Here is a 19,260-nt window from a genome sequence, read left to right as displayed (position 1 = left end):
AATCTGTTAAGAGTTACTTTTTTAAAAAAAGGATGAGGTTATTTTTTAAAAAAGGATGATAGATTATTCTGGTAGTTTTATAATAATGGGGAATAGTTTACTTGATATATTTATAAATACCGAGCTAAAGTTCTCTTGATTGCGTTTGACTCTTTCAATCTCTGGAGTAACAGTGGTTGGAATGCCTGTTCCCAAATTTTCCTTGTACATAACCTGTAGAAAATAATTAGAATACCCCAGAAGGCAAAATAACCGTAAGTCCTTTAGATTACTGCTATCTGGGCCACATGGCAAGTCCCATAAAAACAACTGAGTGTAGCTTTCAAATATGATACCCAAGAACTAAGGTAAATAAATTCTATAAATGCATCCCCTCAAAATAGTAATTTTACCAACTTGAAAATTAAGTACAAATTTTGTATAGATAATATTTAGTGCATTCCTAAAATACATTTGAGAACTGTCTTGCTTATTCTATAGTTTTGTAGTTACATGATACTCTATTCTGCAGTCATTAAGAATTTTAGCAAACAATTAGTGCATCTATCTTTGGATATAGATGGAGAAAGCAGAAGAGCTTTCCTTGGCCCCTTGCTTCTTTTCTTCTCTCTTACTGTTAGACTTCTAGCCTAAATCAATGTATTCTATAGGGGTGGTAAACAACACAATAATCTACAGGTTTATATCAGAAATAGGTTTGCATCCTAGACTCAGTGACAAGCTAAAAACGTGACTTCTTTGTTTTGTCAGGAAATGTTCAGGAATCATTAAAAAATCTCTCTCATCTTGGTAACAGAGTTATTTTCCACCTTTTAAACCAGCAAGGCATCAGGACGGATCATGAACAACAGAACAAAACAAAAGAAGTTACAATGCAACGTGGCATAGTAGCCATGAGCTATTTCCCCTGTATTAGTGGACAACAAACTTCAAAAGAATCTATAGTATAAATTCAGAGTGAAAATGGAATAAGATCTAAATATGATTTGGATGGATTTCCTATCTACTTTTTGCAATTCATAGTATTCCCTTCAAGACCTAGGTAGATTCACAGCTTCCCCCAAGTAATGAATGAAACTGGGTAGCAGATGGAGTGGCTAGTCATCTAAACACATGCTAAGAGCAAAGGCCATTACCGAGCTAATGTGCTTCTGGGTCTCTTTGACACGTTTCACTTCAGGCAGGTCAGGGATTGGAGTTCCTTGTCCAATTGCCTCTTTATACTTCACCTAAATACAAAGAGAAAGGTATTATATTATACATTGAGTAGTTGTTCTTTACAACATGTATTCGATTCGTAGACTTTTAACTTTGGTGGGGAATGATAGTGGGGATTGAACCCAGGGACTGGTGCATTCTAAGCACACATTCTACCACTGGGCCACAATCCCAGCCTCTCTGCAGTTTCTAAAATCACAGTTTGGATAACACTATCATTATACTTAGTTTGGAGGGGGCCACATTCTGATATTGGGCCAGGGGAGAGATACTTAGTTCCTCTGTCACCTCTGTAACCCCTCATCTTTCTTATTTGCACTGGTCCAATGGATGTCTAAAATCATCTACAATACCTACTCTATATTACTTATTCCTGCTATTTTTGCACATATGCAAGTTTTATTGCCTCTTCAACTTAGCACTTAACATGTACTGTGGCTATATTTTTGAAGTTTGAGGTGTGACACTACAAGTTCAAATTATTTTCTTCCTTTTTTTTTACACTAATACATGAATAGGAGATTCATTCTAATACAGGCCTTAGTAACTTCTTCTTTCAATGGAGAATATTCACTTAATGGAAGCACCATATTTAGCTTCTCTTTGGCATAACTGACCTGCCAACATCACTGTCTTGCATTTGGGGGTCATTTTTAAATAAAATAAGGACAACTCAGACAATATCTGTGATTACAGCACAAGAAAGGCTGAGGCAGAGGATTTTGAGTTCCAGAACAACCTAACATACCAGCAAGAAAATACACAGTGAGATCCTGTCTCAGAAAACCCAAAGCCAAAAAAGGGCTACTTGAATACAAATACTACAGAACCTGGGTTGATGGAATGGCTCAGTTAGTAGAGTACCACCTAATGAGCAAAGTGTAAGTCCTGGTTTTGCAGCAACCACAACAAAAAGAATAGATGCTGTAGAACAGACAGTATGTGATAATGGGACAGCTAGTGAGCACAGGTGACATATACAGTACGAAGATGCTGGAAAAAGGAATAATCCATGTCCCAACTGCCACAGAGTGGGAAACCATAAAATTTCATGAGATTTCATTCACTGTACTCAGAAGGATGCACAATTTAAAACATATGTATTGATAGATTTTTCCATTTAATATTTTTGGATCAAGGTTAGGGGCTAACTTAAAGCATGAAATGCAAATAAGAGAGGACTACAGCAATGTTCATTTGATTAGGACTCTCAGCAAGGATCAGGAAGACCTATCCTTTGACTAACATTCCAATTTCTCAAAAGCCTGATTTCCATGGCAGACAACTGAAAAGGGCCACCGACCTATGCATATGAGATTAGCGTACTTATTGGTGCATATGGTGAAGCAGTATACAGGTAATTTGGTGATAAAGATTTTGAGTGTAGCTCAGAGGTCCCTGCAAATAACTACCAAATGGAAGCAGAAATACAGAAAGGGAGTCACAGTGCCTTACCGCACTGATGTGGTCCTGCGTTTGCTTTACTCTCATCATCTCAGGTGTTTTTCCGATAGCTGTTCCTGGTGAGACATCCTCCTTATATAAAACCTGGGCATTCAGAATCAGGACAGTGTTACACAGAAGGAAGAGAACACCAACAATTCCAAGGGAAAGAGTAGGGCCCATTCCCCTAGGACACAGGACTTCTGTGAAAATAAAAGACACTAGAGAGTGTTTCCAGGCCAGAGCCTGTGTACTGTCTGATGTCTTCTCCATCAAACCATATATTACACCACCAGTTACTTTCTATATCTTGAGATTTCTTTTACAATTGTCATACCATATTAAGATAGGATGAGGAAAAGATGATGAGATTTCTTTTAAGATTATCATAGCATGTTAATACTGGATAAAAAACAGAATGCAGTCAGTCAGTTACTTTGGTAGGAATAATAAAAGAAATCACACAGCCAAAAAGAAATCCATCTTCTTAGAATAAGACAACAGAGGGGGGAGGGAAATGGGTACCAAGACATGTGAAAGGGTATCAATGTATGTGAATTAATGCACCTTCTATCTGGCAAATATCATGTAACCCTTTTACTAATTACAATAAAAAAAAGACAACAAACATTCTTGTTCTAGGATTAAACAATTGAGAAAGAAAGAAAAGTTACTTTGTTAGGTGTAAGTTATTATTTTGAACAGTTTCTGGAGTGATGATTTTGGAACAAAGAAGGGGAATTTCAACAAGTAGCCACTAGTATTAACTGGGGAGTTATTTTAAAAAGAGAATGGAATTATTAGGTTAGCATCAAATGGAAAATAATCAATATACCGAGCTGAAATTCTTTTGATTTTCTTTAACACGCAGTATTTCTGGTGTGTCTTGAACAACTGTAATTTTTCCTTTACTGTTTTTAAGGTCACACTGGTATTGAAGCTATGAAGAAAGAGTAATAAATAAATGTCGTGTTATAATTTCGACACTGCTTTATATATTTTAATTGTTCTATATTGTGTAAAGGCAGTTAAAATCCATACTAAGAAAAAAAATGTTGATGCCACAGTATTCACAGTCTGATTGCCAAAGAGAATTCGTCAATAGGACTTTTGTGGGGAGAATCACTGGAGACTGAGTCTAGTGTCTCGCAATGCCAAGTGCATGTTCTGTCTCTGGGCTGCATTTAGCCCCAGCCACCAAAACTAAATTAAAAACGTGATGTGTGTAAAATTGGTCATCTTATTTTTTTAAGCATCATTTTGGCAGCCATAAGGCACCAATAATAGAAGCCTAAGAGTTCAGCTTCCATGTCAGGAAGCCACCCAGCAAGGAACAGATGGACTTCATGCTGAGACTGAGATAGGAGGTGATCCAGAAAAGAACCATGTAGATACCCACTAAGGGTGGAGTTGCAGATGGCCACTCCACAGCCCCCAAGCAAATGTGGGATGCCTGAGTACATATGTCCCAAACCATCTCCTTTTAGCCTGCCTGACCCCACCAAAGGGTTTTGCCTTAGTGCCAATAAAAACTTACAAGGCTGAAGTTCTTTTGGTTCTCCCGGACTCTCTGCATCTCTGGAGTGTCCAAAACAGTCTCATAATATGACATGGACTTTTCTGCATCTTCCTTGTATTTTTTCTGAAAACAGATCCCCATTAATTAAGGAGGGTGACCACTAAAAGGATACAGGCCAGGGAGTTTGGGAGGGGGACGGTGATGTCTACAGTTGCCAATCTGTTAGATCAACAAGATCTATCCATCAGATCTTGTCTGGCCAGAAGCCAGACAAGAGGATAGAAGTAGGAAGATTAGTGGTCTTAGCCTCCTTCTGAAAGCCAATCTAACAGGTGACAGGGAGTTTTTTCATTGAACTTTAAGCAAGTGAGGTCAGGGCTTCTGCCTATTGTATTGAACAGTCACAGAATTTGTTTCCAGATCATGGTTCTGGAGCTGCAGAAACCAGCCTGATGGGACAGAAGGCTATACTCTACTGTGACCAACACGGATCAACCCACTGGTCTGAACCAACGGTTTCCTTAGGCTTTCTCAAATCACAATAGTCTTTGACAAGCAAAGAAATGTTCACAGGGCTGCTCTTTTCCTGGACGTATGCACAGCCAATGCCAAGAATAACGACGTATTCTCTGCAGAACACTTACTGGGCCTCAGCAATGTTTTCCTTTGTTTGCTACCATGTTTGTTTGCTTTTCTCTCTAATTTGGCTTTCTCATACTTTTCAAGGAAATTTAGTGAATAGGAATGAGGAGGAAAGAGACTATAGTCATTTTTATAATGTGAGGGTAAAATCTGTTCATATCTAAATTGAATTATATATGAATTATATTTATAAATACCTTTTTTGTGTGTAGTATTCTTGAAATCAGAGCCTGTGTACTACTTTTTTTTCCTCCCATAAGGCTGGCATTCTATTGCTTGAGCCACAGCTCTACTTTTGATTTTTTAGTAGTTATCTGGACAAAAAGATTCTCATAGACTTTCCTGCCCAGGCTGGCTTGCAAATATGATCTCAGTCTCCTGAATAGCTAGAATTAAAGGCATGAGCCATGGACACCAGGCTAAATACTGAAGATTTTAGTCAGTGAAATAGTTTCAGGCAATGATAGTTTTGTCCTAGTTTAAAAACAAAACAAAACCTAATTCTGAGCCAACTGTTAAACAGAAGTTTCTGGGAGAACAGGAAGTTCAGAAACAGTTGCTTTGTCCAGGAAAAGTCCCCTGAATGATTTTTCCTACTTCTACAAGCATATATGAAAATCCATTTCCCCATTTTCCTGGAAATGAAAATAAGAAGTTCTCTTATCCTTTATTTTTATTTTTAAAGTAAAACTCTTTGCAAGGCTAGTTTATAGAGATCATTTTTATCTCTGACAAATCTATTCGTGTATGGAATATGAAAAGAAAGTATTTGAAGAAGAAAGGCCCTGAATGTCCCTGGCATTAAAAACACTTGGTAACCTACCTTGAATTTGTGAGTGAGTTTGCCTTAAATCCTCAGTTTAAAACTTGTTAGGTATATGCTCTACTTTAGGTATTGAGAAATAGTTTTGTTTACCTACTATTCCATCATTCAAATTTAAATATTGGCCTGAATTGTACAGGAAATGACCTGACCGTATCTTAGGTTTTGAAGTATCAGCCAGAGAGAGCCCCCAAAGAATCATGTGACTAAGCCTTCCAGAGCCCTTCTGAGGCTTTAGCTGCCCAAAGAGTATAGCTTCCCTGGCTCTCCCACATACATATAAGAAGAGACTTTACATGTTACAATATTGATATATTAATTATGAGTTGTACCATGTACATTTTTAATACTTTCAAATCTTTTCATTATATATAATATGCATAATATATTATGTATTATAGAATATATAACATTTATTATAAAGGTGATGGAGAGGAGGGGTTATAGTTTCAAAAATCAGGTAATGAATTTCTTTTTGGAAAGTGTCATCCCTTCTCCCAGCTCCCTCCTCTTGGTCCCATCCACATTTTTTTCTGCCACGTTTATTTTTTTAACTCAGGGCCTGGGCATTCTCCTTGAGCACCTTTGGTCAAGGCTAGTGCCGTTTCACTTGATCCACAGCATCACTTTTCTGTGTATGTGGTACTGAGGAACTGAACCTGGGTCTTTGTGCATGCTAGGCAAGCACTCTCCACCAGGCCACACTGCTGGCCCTCCATATCTTTTATAGTTTTTCAAATTTGTTTTCTTCCAGTTCCTGAGACCAAACCAAGAACTTAGTCCTAACCACTGAGGTCCATCCTCTGCTCTTCATTTACATTAAATCTCAACTCTGTTGTCATCCCGTATCAAAGGAAAAGTTTTTCTATTCAAATGGGGGAAATTGTGCCTTGAAAAAAAAATCTCTTTAGGTCTTAAGTATGATTAGGGCATGTGAAAGACAGTCTGATCAATGTCCTTACCTGGCTTGAAAGATTCTTGACTTGTTGGGCATGAATGATTTCTGGGGTATCAACTACAGAAGTAAAATTGGCCTTTTCCATTTCTGCTGATTGCTTGTATTTAATCTGTAGAAGGAGACCCCGCAATTGGTTAAGTATTTCAAATGTATATACTATTCATTGGCTTGGTTTGATTAAAATGAGTAATCAATAGTGTTTTTTCCAAGATAGATTCATTCATTACACATTTAACAGACATTGCTTCCTATTGTGTTTATAGCTTTAAAGAATGAGATTCAGAAAAATGGTCTTAATTGTTCAGATTTATTGTCTAGTTCAATATAGGATTAAGTAAGGCTAAGGAGATAATTGATAGTAAAACACTGATTTTTTTTTTTTAGAAGGACTGGAAGAATGAGAGGTAAGATATAAGACCCACACACCACTTAACACTGGATTCTTAAAAGATGTGTTAAATTTAGGTCTTGAAAGCAGAGCAAGAACTTCCCAAATATACTAATCAAAGAATTTTTGGCAGTAAATAAGAAGATTGATCAAGAATTAGGCAGATGTTTAAGAATGCCACTATGTACATTTGACTGACACTTATAAACAAGATGACATTGTCCATTAAGCATTTTTTTTTTTTTGCCAGTCCTGGGCTTGAGCTCAGGGCCTGAGACCTGTCCTTGGACTTTCTCAAGGCTAGAGCTCTACAACTTGAGCCTCAGCACCACTTACGGCTTTTTTCTATGTATGTGGTACCAAGGAATCGAATCCGGGTCCTCATGCATGCTAGGCAAGCACTTTAACCACTAGGCCAAACTCCCGGCCCCTCCATTAAGCTTTTCTAATCACAACTACATTTTTGAAAGATTGACATGGAAAAGAAAAACTGACCTGACTGGCAATATCAGTAGCATTCCTGGCCCGCATAAAATCAGGAGTTTCATTGGCCATAGCATTCAGGCCTCTTCCTTTGACTTCAAGTTCCAGGTCTCGCTTATATTCTTTCTACAGAACAATTGTTAAAAAAAAAAATAAAGTCACTCAACTTCTACTAGCAGGTGTTACCTGCATGGGAATGGATACAGATTCAAACATACTATCTGAAACATGATGCTACTGTTACAGTCCATGTAAAAGGATGGAGTGATATGTTTAGTGGCCACTGTGGGACACCATTCTGTTTTGTCAGTGTGAACCAATGTAAGTACTCCTTTTGAGTGCCTTTTTAATTTTCTACTTACAAAGTTAACACTGAAAGCAAATCCGAGATCTGGCTTGGTATACAACTAGGATTAATGTCATACCACTCCAGTGTGGTATGATGTTTTAACTGAAATCTGCATACCAAATCTGTCTAGACTAATTCATACAGGTAAATAACCAGTTGTGACAACCACTATGGAATTGTCCTTGGAAATGGACACATATTTTATGGAATGATTAGTAATTATGGCACATACTGAACCTGGAATTCAAAAGGCCTCTACTTTTCTCTCTTTCTGTGACTTGGGTGGAAAGATGAAACCCTATTAACTATGTGCATGCATTTGGCTATGGTCTCACCTCATTTAGGATCTGAGTGGCGTTCTTTGCTCGTAGCATGTCAGGAGTATCTTCCATTTCAGTGAGACCCCTCCCACGGATGCTTTCCTCTAGATCTTTCCTGTACTCTTTCTATACCACAAAGTAAAAGCAACAGCACTGACAAGAAAGCCTGGGTTGTTCTCTTAGGTAAAAAGTAAAAACCTCCCCTCCCACCAAAATAAAGCAATTGCGAATTTTAACAGCTCATGGTTGAGTAAGTAAAGATGAATAAAGGCAGGGTATAGGCTTGATCAGTTAATATTAAGTAGTAAATAAGAGACTAGACATGAATGGAATGCTAAAATAAGCACATTTGTATTAGAGGTAGTCTACTAAACAATTAGAAGAATTAAGAGGAGGTGATAGATTAGGTGGAAGAACCAAACGTGAAGAGGGGTGGTGGAAACGGCAGCGGGAACACACTGTCAAGTGCCATTAGTGTCATTATTTGGATCAAGAGGGGAAGAAAAGACCAAATGGCCACTACCTCGCTTGCTATTTTGGTTGCATATTTGACATGTAATAAAGCTGGCGTGACCTCCAGGCCAGTCAGGTTTCTGCCTTTAATGGATTCTTCATAATCTTTCCTATATTCTTTCTAATATGAGTAGAAAGGAAAGACAAGAAAGATTCTGTTACAGTTTATCTCTCAGTCCTAGAAAGAAAAACAATTACATTTCTTTTTCTATGGATGGCCTCCTAAACACAGTTTTACTGATGGTCAAATATTTGAAACATGTCATTTGATTGTCCTGAAAATATTTCATTTATAGTAAAATGGATCCATGGAAGCTTAGAAGTTGAGAAATGTTGATACTCCACACCGTCATCATTTCTCTAAGAGTGGGACAGGGGCTGGTCCCCACAAGAGTGGAAAAATAGATAAATGGTTTTGTTTTAAAACTTGAAGTGAATTAGGAGGAAGTATATCAGAAGAATCTGAGGCCATTGAAGGCAAGTTGGTACTTTTTCTGAGAACATCTATTTTTAAAGCTCTTGAAACAGAATCATATCATATCCTACAACTGTCCTCCTCCTCAACGTCTTCCGTTTGGCTTAGTATGATGGTATGATTCTTTTTCATCTTTTCATTTCTAGCCAACATTTATTGAGTGTCTACTACTTACAGCACTGTTTGGCTTTGGCATTACAGTGCCTGGCACATGGCCATGTCCTTTTAAGTCTTAGCGTGCAGGGGTAAGCAACCAGTGGCTTGAGCCTTTATAAAAAATTGGTAGTACTAGAATTTGAAACTTAGGGTCTTGACCTCATTTTGCTAGCTTGTTTATGCTTGGCAGTATCATTTAAGCCATACCTGCAGACAATTTTTTTTTGTGTGAATTAATTAGAAATGGAATTGGGCAGACTTTCTGCTCAGGCTGACCTCAAATCATGATCCTCTGGATCTTCACCTCCTGAATAGTTCCTATCACAGGTATAACTTACCAACATCCATTTTGGACCTATTTTTTTTAAACCACTGAATAGGTTAGATGGACAAAAATACACAGGAATCCTGAGGTTTTGTCAATTGTTAAAAGGGCCAGGCTACCTTCCAGATCCTCTGCTCAATCCTCAAACTCTATGTCTATGAGGCTTGGAGTAGATACTAAAAGTACATTTTTTGTGTGTGGTTTCAAAAGTCCTAATTGAATTTTAAATTTACAGAAATGTTGAAATAGTAAAAGGAACTCCCATATAGTCTTTACTCAAACTTACTAATTGTTTGAAATTACTATAAACTTTTGGTTGTATGTATGTCTATGTGTGCAGTATTGGTGCTTGAAATCAGGGCCTGGGCCTGTCCTTTAGCTTTTCTGTGCTCAAGGCTAGCATGTTACCACTTGAGCCACTTAGCTTTTTGATAGTTAATGGAGGTAGAAATCTTGGACTATTCTGCCTAGGCTACCTTCTAACTTGGTTGTAATAATAAAAATGGTTGTTGAAATGTGGCAAATATCTGTTATTTGGATTTTAAAAAATATGTAGATGAACTGTAGAATTTCTGCAATGAAAAAGATTTTCGTGATCACATGTTTGAAAGTTCTGCCACTTTGGACAGGAGGCTGGATATGTGTGTGGCAGAAGTGGTGTTCATAAGGTTATTGTCTGGTATGTTTTGGGAGAACTTACCCCACTCTGCATCTGCTGAGACTCTTTGGCGGTAAGATATGTTGGTGTCTCAAAGTCCAACATAGGCTTTCCTCGTTCTTTTTCATATTTTTCTTTGTATTTCACCTAGTGATAGAAAGTCTTGTTAGAAATCTTGTTGAACATTTTCTAGACTGACACCAGTTTAAGGACAAGATGTTTTAATTGATACATTTTGTCTAATTAGCTCCTTTCATTGCCACTCATAACAGTTTTTCTGGTGTGTTTCAGATTCAGAACTTTTTGTTGTTGCCTGTGGGGGAGGACTATTGCTATCTGAAAGGCATAATCAAGATTTAGATTCAAGGAGACAAAACAATCACTGATCACTATCTGAAGTAAATCTGCTGCTAATTACCCATACCTAAGATTAGCTAAGGTCTGATTGTACATGTGAACATTTTAACAGTAAATAACACTGGAGAAATGCTTACAAGCTGCTTTTGCTGGGACTCCATGTTAATGAAAAGCTTGGCGTCACTGCCTCCATTTTATGTGTCTCTGTTTTAAGCTCATTTTCTATGCAATCATACTACAATCACTTTCAATTCCAAGAAGGAACTGATTGACAAACATCTTTGTGACAAAGAATGGGTGAAACTTCCAGTGGTAAGAGTCTTTTCGAGACAGACCATCCACCAGACAACTGTGTCTTGTTTATCCTAGAATCTTTCCAAAAAAAGGACTGTAACAGTCAATCAGGCCCAGCCTGTGACTGGAAAGCTAACCATGAAAACCTTTCACCCCTTGCCACCAGCTCCTACTCTAGGTCAGTTCACGTCTTTCCCTGGAGATGGCTAAAGATACGCTGAAGTGTCATCTTCCATGGCATGCCTATGCCATGTGATAAATCTTCTTCCATCTCTTTCACACCATGTTTCTTTATTTACTACTTAGAAGCAAGTGGCAAGACCTGCTATGGAACTCTTAGGATTCCATGAGCTTTAAAAATCTGGTTTCAGGATTAACCAATATCGCTGATTTTTTAAAAATCCAATTTTTCTTTTTCTTTTTGTTGGGCATGGGGCCTGAACTCAGGGCCTGGGTGCGGTCCCCAAGTTTTTTTTGCTCAAAGCTAGTGTCCTACCACTTGACCCACAGCTCTACTTCTGGTTTTCTAGTAGTTAATCAGAGATAAGAATCACATAGGCTGTTGTACCCAAATTGGCTTTGAATTGTGATCTGAGGATCTCAACTCCCTGAGTAGCTAGGATCACAGGTGTGAGCCACCAGTGCCAGCTCCAGTTCTTTTCTTTTTTTTTCATATATTTTATTGTAATTATTAGAAGGGTTACATTGGGTTACATTATATTCACCAGATAGAAAGTGCATTACTTTACAAACATTGATACCCTTTCTCATGTCTTGGTCCCCATTCCCGCCCAATCCCACCCCTCATCTTGTTTTCCCCCTTCCCTATCCTATTTCAAATAAACAAATAAGCATATATACAATATATCAGATAACAAGGTAAAATACTGTAACAATATGAGATAACCAAGGGACAGCAAAAGAGGTGAGAGATAACATAGTATACTAAGGACAATAATTACTTACTATATGGCTTTTGTTTCTATATCCTGGAGGTCCTTTCATATAGCATCATTCTATATGGCCTTATGTATCTAGGTTTTATTCTATTGTAAATCTCTGCTGGGAGAGCCCAGGGTTTCTACTGATTAGGACAAATGAGGGAAACCACTGAGCCTATGTTCCTTTGAGTCTGGCTTACTTCACTTAATATGATTTTTTTCTAAATCTTTCCATTTCCTTACAAATGGGGCAATGGCATTCTTTCTGACAGCAGCATAGAATTCCATTGTGTATAAATACCATATCTTGTTGATCCACTCATCAACTGAGGGGCATCTGGGTTGGTTCCATATCTTTGCTATGGTAAATAGTGCTGCAACGCAGCTCCAGTTTTCTTGCATAGGAGTTTTTATTAGAGATCTGGAATCTTTATGTGATAATATATGTAGCTTCATGAGTAAGCAACTCCCTGGGTCATCGCTGGCTATTTAATGTAGCCAATATAAATTTATACAGATATGAAAACTAATTTTTAGGTAAATTGAATTTGTAATAAATCTGACATTCTCAAAAAGATTCCTAAGGGTATTATACAGATAAAATTCTTTCATCCTTACAAAACGTAATTAAGCATTCATATTATACAGTGGAGAAACTGGAAGGATAGAAAGGCAAAGGTTCAGGATGGTACCCCATATTTTCAGCTTTCCTGGTCCTAAGAAGACTTTAGAATGGAGGCCTGGGGACACTGGCTGCTTCCCATGGGACCTTTCGAAGTAATTTATCCCCTAACTAATGTCAAAAAGAGATCTAAGTAATGGCAACTATTTTCCTCTGAAAAATCCCCAGTCATTTTACAAATTTAGCAATTTCTCATATACCTAGAAACTTCTTCAGTGGCAAGCCTGATAGTGTCACTTCTGTGTTTACAATTCTCCCCACTCTTTATCAATCACTTCTGTTTCCTAATTTGGCTCAGATCAGAGGGGTACATCAGGGATGCTGCCTTCTTTGGGATATATTCATAATGCTTCTAGCTTTGCTGGTAACCTGCTGAGCATGTAGCAGATACATTTCCCCATTGTTGTAAATGCTTGTTACAATTTTCAACTGGTAGGGAATTTGGAGTACCTCTACTTTTGTGCTTATCTCAAACAATAGCTTTTTAAAGTATCATTTTCCATGATACATTTTTGACATCACAGATAGATATGCGGTTCAGGGAAAGCCAGTCTTGATGAACTTACGATGCTCTGTAATTCTGTGGCCTCTTTTAGGTGAAGCTGCTCCAGATTATCAGGTATGGTGTGGTAGTGGCCTTTACTCTTCTCATAGTTCTTCTTGTACTGGTACTGAGAGGGAAGGGGCAGAAAAGGCAACTGGTAGAACCACTGCTTGACATTCCAAATTTTTCCCTCTTAGACACTTTCACAGAAGCATGGTTTAGAGCAAACTGAGATTAGCAAACATCAACTTGTAAGAAGATGTGGTGTTGCAAGGAAAAGTCTTAAAGAATATTGTCCATTAATACCAGACATGAACACTGTTTGCATGGTTTCTTCAAAGTTAGGTGTGATGAAAGGCTAAAAGTGATTGTAAGCATGTATGGAAATAGAAGAGTAAAATCTATTGAAATTGTTTCAAGAGCGGAGGGACATTAAGGGAGGGTCATTGAAGAGGTAAATTTGATTAGGGTACATGGTCTACATATACAGAAATGTAATGACAAAACCCCTTTGTAAAAACAATATGCTAATAAATATAACAATTATAACTCTAAAAATGAAAGATAACTATTTCAAGTAGTCTTATGCTTTTAGAAATAAGAAATGACAGGGGTCCAGAGGCTCATAGCTATAATTCTAGCTACCTGGGAAACAGATCTATGGTCAAGGTTTGAAGCCAGCATGGGTACACAAACCTGAGAGATGCTTATCACCAATTAACCAGCAAAAAGGCAGAAGTGGAGGTATGGCTCAAGTGGTAGAGTTCCAGTTAGACACAAAAGCCAAAATATTCTAACAGTAAACACTTTTTAGCCAGGTACCAGTGGCTTATACCTGTAATACTCTTAGGAGGCTAATATCTGAGGATTGCAGTTCAAGCCACCCAGGCAGGAAAGTCTATGAGACTCCTATTTCCAATAGACTACTCAGAAAAAAAACCTGAAATGGTACTGCAGTTGGAGTGGTGAAGTGCTAAAGAAACTCAGGGAGAGTGTCCAAGCCCAGAATTCAAGCCCTAGAACCAGCAAAACAAAACAAGAAAACCAACTTTGTGTGTGTGCTGAGATAGAATCTAGGGCCTTGAACACATTAAACAGTTGCTGAACCACTGAACTCTATCCCTGTCTAAGTAGAAGGATTTTTACATTCTGAGAGGTATTCTAGTTGACGGAGACTTGAAAGATCAATGGTACATTTTGGAGGAATGCCCTCGAGTAGAAGAAGCTTTGTAATAAATCAAGTAATGAGTAGCAATATAGAAGAGGATATAAGCTCAGAAAAGGAGTTAGGTTTCAAGTGGAAGAGACAGGTTGTCTCTGGAACAAATGACTGGGCTTACAGAACTGGCCAGTTGGCTCGTGTTCAGAACATGATGCATTATCAGAGATTCCTTCATGTCAGTCACAGGTTTGTGAAGTTTCTTCAGGTCAGCCTTATATTTAACCTACATGTTTGTGAGAAAGAGAACAAAAGAAAAAAAATCACATAAATAGAAAACAGCTCTAATTGAAATCATAGTAAAGAATCCATTATTGTACAAATGTTAGTAATGTTTATATAAAAAAAATCACACCCATTCACAGTAGCCTAAGGTGGAAAAAAACTCCAGCTTCCATGAACAGATGGACAAATTGTATACATACAATGAAAAGAATAAAATTAAATTCAGTACGTGCTATAATATCTATGAACCTTGAAAAATTCTAGAATAAGCCAGGTAGATTGCAATGATATGAAATCTGTAAAGTAAGTAAGCCCAGAGATTCAGAAAGTAGAGATTATCAGGAGTTGAGAGTAAACAGAGGCTGACAAATAGGTTTTCTTTGGGTTGATATAAAAGTTTAGGAAATTGTATAGAGATATTTAAGCAATGATTAACATACTCAACGCTACTAAATTGTACAAGTATGCATGGCTAGAATAGTATGGCTATATTTACCAGAATTATAAAACATACCTCGCTTGCAAGATTGTTAGCATCTTTCATTGTTTTGTAGAGCTGGCTGTCTTTTGGATTGTATTTTGGTGTCTTGCCCTTCTCTTTGTCGAAATTTTCTCTGTATTTAACCTAACAGCAAATGCAAATGTCTGAATTAATCCTGAACATCAAACAACTTGAGAACTGAAGAACAATGAAAATATAAGTATCGAAGAAGATGCACATGTTATACATAAAAAGGTCAGAAAATGTATCATCCAGAGGAGGACAGTTAAATGCACAGACTCCTAGCTGCATGTCCATACAGTAGAGACTGAGAACAGCCTGGACAAGACAAAGCCCTCTGTCCTTTACAAAGCTCTGCAGAGTAGGTGAAGACCTGGGGTTCCTCTGGCTGTTTATATTGTACATTCATTGTGGGAATTCAAGTCTCTGTATATTAGCATCACCACTTGCCCATTTGTGTTTGTTACCTGGCTGCTCAACTTGGCTGCCTTCTTGGCCATTTCAATGTCTGGGCGACCAAGCATGCTTAGCCCATGGCTGGGTTCCTTGCGGTGCTTAGCTCTGTACTCCACCTGGATTCAAGAAAACCAGAATAGGTAATGATATCTTGATGGTAAATACTCTGTTGGCAATATCTGTTGGGGACCAGGAACACTGAACTCTACCCTTACCTCACTGGCCTGCTTGGCTGCCTGTGTGGCTTTCTTGATGTCTGGCCTATCAGCCACTGTGGTGTAATGCAGGCTCTCTTTGGCATCTTTTTTGTAAGCAACCTTTATTTGAGGAAGAAAATGCTTACTCACTAAGGTATTCTGTTTTGTCACCCCTTCTCTCACTTTCTCCCAGTTTTTCCCTTCTGTCCCCACCCATAAGTTGCTATAGTTCATTTTCAACATAGTATATACTACTGCTGCATTTGTTCACCTTTGTCCCTCCGTTTCTGTGCCCCCCATCTTTTCAAAGACATAAATGAACAGGCAAGACAAAAAATAAACAAAATCCCTCTAGGTCACGAGTATGATCTAATGGTGGAGTTGATTGCCTAGCATGCATGAGGCCCTGAGTTTGATTCCTCAGTACCACATACACAGAAAAAAAAGCTGAAAGTGATGCTGTGGCTCAATTGGTGAAGTGCCAGCCTTGAGAAAGCCCAAGGTCAGTGCCTAGGCCCTGAGTTCTAGTCCTAGTACTGGAAAAATAATCCCTCATTTCTATTTTTTGAAGTCCATTTCAATAAATATTATTTTATATGATTAAAGGCACATAGGCACTGAGTCTGTTTTTATAACTAATAAATGGAGAAAGTAAGTAGGACGCTAGATAGGACATTACACCACATGGGACCTTCTTCCCCAGTGGGCCCCAGAGAACATCGGACAGGGACACGTACATCACTCTGTTTCTTGGCCACGTCCATGGCATGTTTCACCTCTGGAGGCTCCTGCATGATGGAGTAGTTGGACTTCCCTTTCTCCTTGACAAACTTCTTTTTGTAATTTGTCTAAACAGAGAGGCACTCAGGTGAGCAGAAGCAACTGGGAATAAACTGGTTTACTTGAAGTACTCAAAAGACCTTCCAGAAAGTCCAGTTTGGCATCCCTCTGGGACTATGTTCTAGGTTTTTTTGTTTGTTGTTATTTCTGTCTGGGACACAATACCAGAAATAGCCAGCATTCTTTGGAGAACTGAGTATAAAGGAATCGAACTTTCATATTCATAATATCTATCCTAAAACTACATGAAGCCATGTGAGACTCATAAAATGGACTAGTACAATTTCTCTAGTATTTTTAGGAAGGATACAATGGGCAGAGATTACTGAGGCACATAGAGGTGACCTTAACCTCTCGAATTGCTTAGCAGTTAGTTTAGTGGTAAAGAGGCCACAGCAGGACACATTCTTCCACCAGATGTAAGGTAAAGTGGCACACTGCCACTAAGCTGTGGAGCTGGGCACTTACGTCACTGACATGCTTGGTCACTGCCTTGACATGAACTGTGTCCCGGGTCTCCGGCAGTGTTGTGTATGAGCCCTGGGCCAGGTGCTTCTTGACATAGTCCTTGTATTTGTTCTAGGGGAATCCACAGAGAGCTTGTTAAGTTGTCTTTCTGGGGCTGCAACCCAAGACAGAAGCATAACACACAGGGTGCTGGAATGTTACCTCAGATACCAGGCCACTGACAGCCTTTGCCAGGAGAATCTGAGGAGTGTCAGGCACAGCATGGCAGGTTCCTCTTTCCTTGATGTGTTTCTCTTTGTATTTCAGCTGTGGGGGCGGGGGGTGAAGAAAGCATTGCTTTAGCTTCTCTAGGTATTCTGTGTATTTTTATGCAGCTGCCAAACCCCAAAGTTGTAATTGGAAGCAAAGTATCACTAACTAGAAGCACTGAACTCAAGATGTGATGCTTGGGCATTCTGGAAAATGCTCCGTGTTTTTCCCTATCACTTTCAACTCAAGATTTTCATAACTACCGAAATCTCAAATACTTTAGTTCTGGGCCTTCTCAAGTATGTCATTTGGCTCCATTCGCTCTGCGACTTCATTTTCCTCCTCCATAGATGGGAAAACTGCAGTGTGGGAAGAGTGTGGTCCCACAGAAAAGAAATGATGAAGCTCTCATGCCAAATCCAGCCAGGCCTTCCGAATCCTCTATTGTGCTGTGTGGACTGTCTGGTGGCCTGGTATAAACCAAGAATTGTCACTTTGGTTTGGCAGCCTTTGCATAGCTGCCACTCAGTTAAGCATCTCTGGTGTCCACTCAGGGCAGGGCCACTGTCAGACCACACCTCACCTCCTATAGTGCAGCTCAGTCATTTCCCATGTGTCCCTGGGGCCTGTGCCATAGAAGATGGAGTCATGTTAGCTATTATGGAAGGGATGGATACTTACATCACTTTCTATTAAAGAATTCCTGAGGGCCAGCACCATGTCTTTATCATCCGTGACAGACAGCTTGCAGCCCTTGAGAAATTCTCGGTCCAGCTTATATTCAAACTGTGGTGGAAGAAAGGCAGAGGAAGAGGGGAAGGGTTACTGCACAAGAGGAAGCCGGGCATTTAATTAAACCTTAAATCATCCAGGAGTTCTCTTGAGGAGACTACTGTGTTCCTAGAGTTAGAGGGGCAGGGCTCCTTGGACCTTCACTGTCACCCTCTGCTGAACTTCTTTCCACTCAGGAGCCAGGTCCAGTCTCTCCCCAGGCTTCATTCCTCCACGTTCTCTCCTGTCTCAGTCAGGACTCTCAGCCTGAAGAGTCTGGTCCAGCAGGAGGAGATTGATCTCAATGGCCAAGCTTGGGGCTCAAGCTTGCCTTTTATGCCCAACCCATCTCTTTGTGGATCTCATGGGAGCTCAGCTTACTAGCACCACATGGGGGAATATGGAGGACCACTGTGCTGGTCTCTTGTCTTACATCACTTTGCTGCAGGGATGACTTGGCGGCCTGGATGAAATCCGGTCGGTCAGGGGTCCACTTCCAATAGGCCTTGTTGGCTTCATACTGCTTCTTGTAGTCTAGCTGTTTTAATACAATGGACATCACTTCAGTCAGTAGACTGAATTCACAAACACAAAATACAGAGACACCCTGGATTTCCTTTCTTTTCTTTTTTTTATCAGAGACTGGACCTCAAACTTGGTACCTGACACTTTAGCTCACTGGCTAGTGCTCTAAAAACTGACCTGTGCTTCCAATGCCATACTCTGGCTCTTCTTATATGCTAGAAATCACAGTTCTCAGTATAACAGAGAGACTCTATTAAGATTCTTGTACACTTTATGCAGCAGTTGAGATGTCAGCTGTTGACAGCCTCAGTAGGGGCTGAAACTTTAACAAGTCCTTGGGTGAAATAATTCTACAAACTCTCTTAACTGCCAGGCCAGCTTCACTGGAGTGTAGTATTTTTAAATTTCTCACACCAAACCTTTTCCATGTGCTTCACAAATTACAAAAGTAAATAATTAATAAGGCCTTAAGGAAATCTTCTGAATGAAACAGCTAAGGAACTGCCTAGAAAGGCTAAAAGTAGGTGAGGCAAAAGTAGGTGTTGGTACTGGACTCCATCCAGGATGCCTGCTTCCGAGGTGCTTGTCTGCTGTCCCAATTTTCCTCAGTTTTAGAGAGCTGGTGCCCTAGGACTTTGCAAATTGGAGGCACGGGAATGCATGTAATCTGAGTGTCTGAGAGAGTCTACCTATCGGGCATATCTCATTCTTCCCTAACAA

At 39.2% G+C, this 19,260-nt stretch overlaps 1 protein-coding gene across 4 annotated transcripts in view; it reads right to left on the bottom strand.

Annotated features, from left to right (window-relative positions):
- Positions 1–19,260, bottom strand: part of Neb (nebulin) — a 207,758-nt gene that overhangs the window by 14,077 nt on the left and 174,421 nt on the right. For all 4 annotated transcript variants that reach the window (XM_090343110.1, XM_090343109.1, XM_090343111.1 and 1 more), the window contains 20 exons: positions 18,449–18,553; positions 17,926–18,030; positions 17,197–17,301; positions 16,996–17,106; positions 16,425–16,535; positions 15,706–15,807; positions 15,502–15,606; positions 15,047–15,157; positions 14,429–14,533; positions 13,111–13,215; positions 10,313–10,417; positions 8,667–8,777; positions 8,159–8,269; positions 7,487–7,600; positions 6,608–6,712; positions 4,199–4,303; positions 3,497–3,601; positions 2,674–2,766; positions 1,137–1,229; positions 121–213 (listed from right to left, as the gene is read on the bottom strand). In XM_090343110.1, the coding sequence (XP_090199236.1) occupies positions 121–213; positions 1,137–1,229; positions 2,674–2,766; positions 3,497–3,601; positions 4,199–4,303; positions 6,608–6,712; positions 7,487–7,600; positions 8,159–8,269; positions 8,667–8,777; positions 10,313–10,417; positions 13,111–13,215; positions 14,429–14,533; positions 15,047–15,157; positions 15,502–15,606; positions 15,706–15,807; positions 16,425–16,535; positions 16,996–17,106; positions 17,197–17,301; positions 17,926–18,030; positions 18,449–18,553 (2,100 nt within the window). The remainder of the gene's footprint in view (positions 1–120; positions 214–1,136; positions 1,230–2,673; positions 2,767–3,496; positions 3,602–4,198; positions 4,304–6,607; positions 6,713–7,486; positions 7,601–8,158; positions 8,270–8,666; positions 8,778–10,312; positions 10,418–13,110; positions 13,216–14,428; positions 14,534–15,046; positions 15,158–15,501; positions 15,607–15,705; positions 15,808–16,424; positions 16,536–16,995; positions 17,107–17,196; positions 17,302–17,925; positions 18,031–18,448; positions 18,554–19,260) is intronic.

Source organism: Megascapheus bottae, chromosome 12 (assembly GCF_031878675.1).
Source record: "Megascapheus bottae isolate mThoBot1 chromosome 12, mThoBot2.hap1, whole genome shotgun sequence".
In the NCBI taxonomy this organism is placed as follows: domain Eukaryota; kingdom Metazoa; phylum Chordata; class Mammalia; order Rodentia; family Geomyidae; genus Megascapheus; species Megascapheus bottae.
This window is presented reverse-complemented; position numbering and strand designations above follow the sequence as displayed.